Source organism: Centruroides sculpturatus, unplaced genomic scaffold (genome assembly GCF_000671375.1).
Source record: "Centruroides sculpturatus isolate CEXI.00-Female unplaced genomic scaffold, Cexi_2.0 scaffold87, whole genome shotgun sequence".
Lineage (NCBI taxonomy): Eukaryota > Metazoa > Arthropoda > Arachnida > Scorpiones > Buthidae > Centruroides > Centruroides sculpturatus.
This window is the reverse complement of record NW_019384414.1, coordinates 283,864-292,526: the sequence shown is the minus strand read 5'-3', so window position 1 is coordinate 292,526 and position 8,663 is coordinate 283,864. Positions and strand designations below refer to the sequence as shown.

At 32.5% G+C, this 8,663-nt stretch overlaps 1 protein-coding gene across 1 annotated transcript in view; it reads left to right on the top strand.

The window, feature by feature from the left end:
• The window catches only part of LOC111619127 (probable ATP-dependent RNA helicase DDX31), a 57,644-nt gene that overhangs the window by 14,646 nt on the left and 34,335 nt on the right, over positions 1-8,663 (top strand). The window contains exons 6-8 of the mRNA XM_023360792.1: positions 1,428-1,537; positions 6,023-6,064; positions 6,623-6,687. Coding sequence (XP_023216560.1) covers positions 1,428-1,537; positions 6,023-6,064; positions 6,623-6,687 — 217 coding nt within the window. The remainder of the gene's footprint in view (positions 1-1,427; positions 1,538-6,022; positions 6,065-6,622; positions 6,688-8,663) is intronic.

Genomic DNA, 8,663 nt, shown 5'->3' with positions numbered 1-8,663 from the left:
CGAACAAAATTCCTACTAAACGGCTATCCAAAACGAATGCTAAACAACTGGGAAAGGAAAATGAACAACAAAAGGCTGGTAAATAAACAAAACGAAAGAAACACCGTAAGATACATACCCTTCCCTTACATCCGTGGCTTCTTTGAACAAGTAAACAAAAGCTTTGAAAAAATAGATATAAAGCTAGCCCCAACCTATAACAACCTGCAAAAAAGAATCCGGAAGACTGTACCTGACAGAAATAAACAACCAGACAAATACAGCACTACCGAAGTCGTCTATAAAATACCTTGCACATGCAAACCCCCAGAAGTAAATGTAGGTGATGGAATTATTTGCCAAGTGTCTATAAATTCCCCAAATTTTTTATAAAGGTACCTCCACACATGCAATACTGTATTTCAGTCTTTAAAGTTAATACACTTACCGATCAGGCTGGCTTAATATATTTCCAAAGCCTCCAGGCTACAAATATGGTCTGATAGGCCTACTTAATTAACTTGATGTTCTGGAGGTCTGCATGCATGTATGGGTTGGTGATTGATGCTCCCGTACCTTCTTTCATATTGATTGTTTAGTTGAACCAGTATACACAGGGATGATAGAATTTGAAGGAAATTAGTGTATATTGGCTCAACTAAACAATCAGTACGAAAGAAGGTACATGAGCATCAATTTGACCATACAGACAACAGACACACTACCAACTTGTCTACATACATCACTGACCTGGACGTGCATGCCGACCTCCAGAACATCAAGTTACTTAGGCAAGCCTATCAAACAGATCGTATTTGTAGCCTGGAGGCTTTGGAAATATATAAAGCCAGCCTGACCAGCAAGTATATTAACTTTAAAGACTACAATACAGTATTGCATGCATGGAGGTACCTTTATAAAAAATTCAGGGAAAGTTAACCTATATTAATTTATCTCAGACACTACATACTGTATGTACAGTACATCTTAAAAATGTATATGTGTGACATGGTCATACATTTATGATTTTTATTCTATCTACTGTATGAATTTGGCTTACGTTGTGAGGTATTTGAAATTATAAAAATTAATTTTTCAAATATTATCATTCTAACATTTCATTTTGGAATTCTTTTTTGTTAAAAATCTGAGGCAGGCCTTGGTAAGGCCAAAAACGTTCAGAGTTTTCTTTAAAGTTCTGTTACTGGTATTTAAAGGTTTTATTTTTATTTGATTTATAGTTTTAAAATATAATTTATTTAATGAACTAGTTAGAAATTTTATGTAATGTTAGGCATTCTTTTTATTTAATTTCAAATTATTTAAATTCTGAAGCTAGTTTTTATCAAACAATAACTTACACACAATTTTGCAGAGTTCATTTTATAAAAATTTTTAATCACATGACTTATAAAAAGAATTTACTTTTTGTAATTGGTTAATTTCAGGTAAAACTCTTGCTTATGCAATACCAATTATGCAAAAGTTACAAGCTATAACACCAAAATTAAAGAGATCCGATGGAATCTATGCCATAGTTATTGTACCTACAAGAGAGGTTTGACATTTATTTATTTATAAAATGTTTCTCTTTAAGTTATTAATAGTTTTTAATAATCCATGTACAGTAGCTTTTTGTTATATCACTCATTTGGATATATCACGAGTTTTTTGTCTTTCAAAAATAAAAATGCCTAAGCCAATAATTTTTAAAAAATCAGTTGCCATTGAATTTCTACTGGCAATCTGGCAAAATTGAATTTCTAATGACAATCATCATTCTTGAAACTGCATTATGTGAAATTGAAATACAATTTATAAAAAAGCAAGTTGGAATGAAAATCAAAAATAGGCAAAACAGGTGGATAGATACAGTGCAATCATAAAGCCCCTTTGCAGTGGGCCATGCCCGTGTGGCTCAGCTGAATAGTGATGTCATAACTTACTTTAACTCTTTCAATGTGTGGTCTGTCTGTGATGTCATTACTTTATTCCTGGAAGCTCCTCCTGTTTTTCCACCCACTGTAGAGGTACTTTACTGTTGCACTGTACATTAGTTATATCTTGTTGTTGGATGTATCAATTATTTTTATTTGGTTTGTCTCCCAACACATGCATGCCCACCAGTGCTGAGAGGGGAACATCACTGAATGCCAATGGTTATGGATTCATGTCTTGCCAACAGGCTTGTTATTTGGAGTTTTCTGGGTTTTATTCACATTTGTAACACCTAAATAGGGATCAATTTCCCATAGAAAGTCCTTCTAGGAGGCATCACCTTCCTCATGTGTTACATTGCCGTATACAAATAAAACCAAACCCAACATATGCTATAACAAGAGGCTATTGTAATTTAATATTAATTATAAGTACTCAGAAATATAGTAGATTCATTATTAGCCCAGTTGGTTAATAGGACATGCTGTGTATTAGGATAAAACATTCAAGAATGGAATCAAATCCTACTATTACTTCACCTACTGGCCCTTGCTGGCACAGTTTTTTTCTTGGAAAACTAAACAAAAGAGACATGAATTTGGATATTTTTGGCTTTTCCATACATGATTTCCATCTGGTTTTCTTTATCAGCTGTCAGTCATTAAAACACAAGAAACCTTTTTAAGAGTGTAGGCCTTATCTTCCCCTTTCTCACTCAACCGTGTCAAATTGGCTCGACCATTCATATGGACCACATGTTTCAACAAGGTGTGTACCACTGCCATACAAAATGACAAGACAGAAATTCTCAGAAATTCTTCATTCCCTACCTCACATCTCCACCCCACTTTTGTCTTTGTGGCCATTAACTGTCCAGAGGGCAGATGGAGCACTTGTCTTTGGCTCTCCAGTGTTTGATTCAAGATGCCACAGATGGAATCGACACTTGCTAAGAAAATTGATCTGCTAGATCAGATCAAAAAGAGAACCTCCTAGTACTATCTACCAGCAACTGGCAGAGATGACAGGTGTGTCCAGAAACACAATCTCACACTTGATAAAGTAGGAAGACAAACTTCAAGAAGAATGGACATCCTGTGAAGGAAGCCAAGGAACAATTTGGAAACTGAAACACGAGGGCAAGGATCCAAAAGTTGATGATGCTCTCAATCAATGGTTTGCTACTGTAATTGTGAAAGGTGTTCATGTCAGTGGTTCAATGCTCAAATGTCAAGCAGATGTTCTTGCTAAGAAGCTGAATCACCACAATTTCAAACATTAAACAGAATGTGCTCAGCAAATAATTAACTTATCACAACATATCTTTCTTGTTGCTGAGATAGTTTTATTGAAAACTAATGTTTTTGGCCTACTCCACGGGTCATCCTCAGGCTTAACAAGAACAACAAGAAAGATGTGTTGTGTTAAGATAAGATAAGCTAAACACAGTTTCAAAGCAACAGATCTTAGATTGTCTCAATAGAAATTGAGGCCTGAAATCAAATTTAAGAAAGCTCACGGTGAAAAGAAAAGTGCCAACACTGCAAGTGCAGATGAATGGAAAAACACCAAATTGCCTGAACTTCTGGAGAAAACTTCTCCAGATGACATCTACAATGCAGATGAGACTGGACTTTATTGTGCTATACCAGATAGTTTGTTGTGCTCAAACACATTACTTTGTCTGGTTCAAGAAAGCAATGGATTGCATAACTGTGTTGTGCTGCTCAAACTTGTCAGGTGACAAACAGAAGCTGTTGATCATTGGGAAAAGTGTGAAGCCCTGATATTTTAAAGGTCTTTGAATGGATGCCTTGCCTGTGGTTTGCCATTGAAACAAAAAGGCATGGATGACTTCTGTACATTTTAAGGAGTGGCTTAAAACATGGGATGAGAACTAGGACGAAGTTCAAGAAAAGTTGTCTTGCTGTTGGACAACTGTGCTGCACATCCTCATTTGGATTTTTCTGAAAAACATCCAGATTGAACTTTTGCTTCCCCAGACCATTTTTTTGATACAGTCAATGGACATGGAGATCATAAAGAACTTGAAGATGCTATACCGTGGACAACCAGTAAATTTTACTCTCCAAGCAATTGAAGATCTACTAATGTCATCTTCAACTGCCATCGAAGTAAGCTCAAAGGTCAACGTTTGACAAGTAATCCAGTTCCTAAGTGACAGTTGGCAGAAAATAAGCAGCAAGATGATTCAAAACTGCTTTGTTCACTGTGGTTTCAAGCCCTTCGGACTTGGCATTGCAAGCAGTGGGAGCAGACAGCAATGAGAATGACATTAATGCAGAAGTGCAACAAGTCCATCAATACAATGAGTTTTTATGAATTGGCAACAGTCATATAAACAACCCATAGACAAAAAATTAGAATATTCACTTAACTGGAACTTAAGTGTACATTTTCTCATGAACAACACAGAGTACAAAACTTTTTTTCAACACTACATAAACAGTGCTTATGTATATTTATTATATCCATTAATCAGACAAATTAACTCAAACATTTTTTGTTACAAATGGAAAAAAAAATAGAATAACAGTTTGACCATGACAAAAAATTTGAATATTAGCACAAACAGCCATAAAAAACTAAATTGTAATGCAAATTTGCATACTGCTGAGCAGAGCAGTATAACAGTACATGGGACATAAGTGTGACATCAGTGATAGAACTAAAGATACTATCCTAGCCTTGCACAAAGAAGGAAGAACATAAAAAGAAATTGCAAATTATGTAAAGTGCTCACAGCCAACAGTCTCTAAAGTACTAAAATAATAAAACCATGTTAAAGTTTTAACTAACAAATGCCAGAAATGTGAATGTAAATGAGCAATGACTGAGGGATGAGAGAAACTTCAGAAGGATTGTCGTGAAAATCTGCTTTAAAAGTGTTAAACACTTGCATGCACAATGGAGAGCAACTGGAATGAATGTTATTAGCTGAATCACATTCTGAAGGTTGCACTTCAAGATGAAGCCATCTCTAATGAAAAAACGACGACAAGCATGTGTCAGATGGTGCAGAGAGAAGCTCGTGACAGGATGATTAGAATAACGTTCTCTTCAGTGACAAATCCCTGTTTTGTCTCTCCTGTGGCCCATTTATGGAGAACAACTAAAGAGACATTCGAAAAGGACTGTAGGAAGAGAGTCATGAAGTTTGCATCATTCGTCTTGATCTGGAGATGCATGAGTACAAACAGCACAGGACAGCTGTGCATTCTTCAGGAATGTGTCAATGTACAGACATATCAAGACATCTTAGAGACATTTATGATACCATCGGCAGAGGATTTAGTTGAGGAAACATTTCTATTTCAAGAAAACGGGGCATCCTCTCATACCGAGAAGTCAACGATATATTGGTTACAAGAACAAAAGATTGTAATCCTGCCTTGGCTAAGCAATTCCCCAGACTTAAACCCCATTGAAAATTTGTGGGGAGTCATGAAAGGACAATTTAATGAATGGTGTTCAACTTCTAAAGAGGAACTAGTGAAGTTCATTTGACACATTTGAAACTGCATCACCAGAAACAAATGTGAAGTATTAATCTGCACCATGCCTGACAGATTGCAAGCAGTAATTATGGCAAATGGTGACACCACAAAATATTAAGTTTATTTTGTTGTATTTCCTATATTTTGCCATGGTCAAACTGTTATTCGATTTTTTTGTCATCATTTTCATTTGTAATAAAAAATATTTGAGTTAATTTGTCTGATTAATGGATATAATAAATATACATAAGCACTGTTTATGTAGTGTTGAAAAAAGTTTTGTACTATGTGTTTTTCATGAGAAAATGTACACTAAACATCCAGTTAGGTGAATATTCTAATATTTTGTCTAGGAGATGTATAATATTCTTAATATCCAAAATAAAAAAAGAATTTATTCTTAACTTAAAAATTTTATTTATATTATTTGTTGTTTTCTTTTATTAATTTTTAAATAGAATTATGATTTTATTGGTTTTAATTAGTTATTTTAATAACTTTAAAGTTTAATTTTAATTGAAATTTTACTTGCTATATTTTATTATGAATTTGCATTGACCCTACTAATATATTTTGTATTATTTCAGCTTGCCATTCAGAGTTATGAATGTTTTGAAAAATTATCAAGAGTAAGTGAAACACATTTATCATTAATTTGGAATAATTGCTATGAGATCTATTCTACATCTTTTCTTCAAATACATTAAAAAAAAAAATTCAACAAATAAACTGTTAAGTTGAGGACACAATAAATTTATTTGATAAGTAACATTTCTGGGCCTATTTGGTTCATCATTGGTTTTTCATGAACTTAAAACAATTGAGAATACAAAATATAACTGACAGTTGAGTTTCCAATAATTTACATTTTAAATTTTTATATAGAACAAAATTAAAAAATTAAAAGTAAAATTTAAAATTAACAGTTGAGATTATATACGTCTATACGTCTATAGAATAAAATTCAAAATTAGATTCTCAGAGGAAGGAAAAACAGTTACCTTTTTTTTTTTTTTTTTTTATGGCATTGAATGTAAGAAAGGAAATACTCATATTGAATAAACAGAACCTGTTTTAAGATATAATATTTAATATTTACATTACTTTCTACAATTTATTGAAAATGAATGTTGCTTAGTTATTCTTATAGTTATATAGTTCTTATCAATCAATTTTTTAAATTTTAGGCTTTTACATGGATAGTGCCAGGCTATTTAATTGGAGGTGAGAAAAAGAAATCTGAAAAAGCAAGGTAATTATTATTTTCAAACATTAAAATATATACACTATAATATTAATTTAAAATATTCTTTTCATAATGTAAACATCTCAATTTCTAAAATAATAACAGAAATTTACTTTATTTACTAAAGCTTAATATAACGGGCTGCAATTTTTGATCATATTTTTAATTTATTTAATTTAAAAGATATGCTCTCCATCTCAAATTAGTACTGTAATGTCTCACCCCTGTACATACTTTTTTTTAACATTAGAGTTGTGTTGGTCATCTATTAACTGCTTTCAGGGGAAAATTTTTGAATTGAAATAATGTGACTTCCAGTTTGAATCAGAAGTTCTTATATAGTTAATCAGGTTTCCTGCCCTGAAGGTTTCCACATCTCGTCTTGTATTTCATCTATCTAACTCTGTTCTCAAGATTAAGGAAAGACAAATGGAAGACAGTGGGAATTTATAGGTCTTCAATTTTTTCAAATTGTGGTCCAATTAAGCTATAATATAATATATTATAATAAATAATTATTTAATGTCAGTGACTCCAGTAAAGCAGATTATTATCATCTGTTCAGTTAATACACATTATACTTCAGTATATGTTTTATTATTATTTCTTTAACATTCTTAACATTGTAAGATAGTTTTCCAAAAACCAGCCTTTCTTTCTGTTATAAATCAGTCTTTCATCTAAGCAGCAAAGTCAATCAAAATAATATTGAATATGATAATCTGAAAAACCTATCATGGTATGTGAACATGATTGTGACAGCCCAAAGATTGTTGGTGTGGATTGCTTTACAACAAAAGCATTGACACTTCTTTTTCTCAAGAAAACATTGTCAATACATATGTGTATTTGGATTAGTTGGACTTGTTTATCTTTCCACAACTTCAGGAAATCTTATGTCAGATTCCAGCAAGATGATGCCCCTCTTCATTGGGATTTGGACATTCAAGCCAAGTCAAATGAAGCTTTTTCCATGTGACGCCTTATCTATTTCTATCGAGAGCCCAGATAGTTTCCTAGTGGTGTGTTACATAAATGAGGGTTCAGTTAGTGCCAGGCCTGGATTTTAAGCAGGCAATAAGTAACAAAAATTGTTAATAACAACTCAAAATACCTGAAATAATTACTATACGTAATAATGTAAAAAAATTTATTTATTCTTCTAACGAGGGGACCTTACGGTCTCGGAAATTCAGTTCAGGGTGAGACTTTGCAGGTTAGTAGTATACCCCAAGGGTGTCCACCCAGAAGAATTGTAAAGTGCACTAGCCAGAAGATTCCAAGAAAAAAGGCTCTAAAGTTTTAAGTGCAGCTCATATACTGATCGATTTTACACTATGGTAGCACAGCGAAATGGCTGAGTCTGTAGCGAACTCGCTTGCCATGTGGGCGATCTAGGTTTGATCCTACCTTCAGCTAACTTTTTTTTTTTTAATTGTTCTAAAAATTGTAACAACTTTTAAATAAAGTTAATGACCTAAAAATATTACCAATTAAATCATAAATAACTGTCAACTTTCACACCTGGTAGCTAATCATTCCACAAATATTCACAAGTCAACAGCAAAAGTGACACTTTCACATAACTTTCTGACTGTCCTCTTAAACAAGGAATTGAAAAATTTTTCAAATTTAAAACGAATATTTTTAACCTCTCCACAGCTTATAATATCTTAAAATTTTAAAAATAAAATCTTAAAAATAAAATATTATCTTTCATTCACATTTTAATAAAATGTGAATTAAAGATAATATTTTATTTTTAAAAAGTTGAATAATTTCAAATGCATTTCTAATGGAGGTAAATTAAAACTTTAATTACTATTGTCATTAAAAAGTTATTACAAATTTTAAGATATTATAAGCTGTGGAGAGGTTAAAAATATTCGTTGTAAATTTGAGGAACTGGTTTCTACGTGGAAGAGTAGAGTATAGCTGTTGATTATTATTTATGATTTAATTGATAATATTTTTAGGTCATT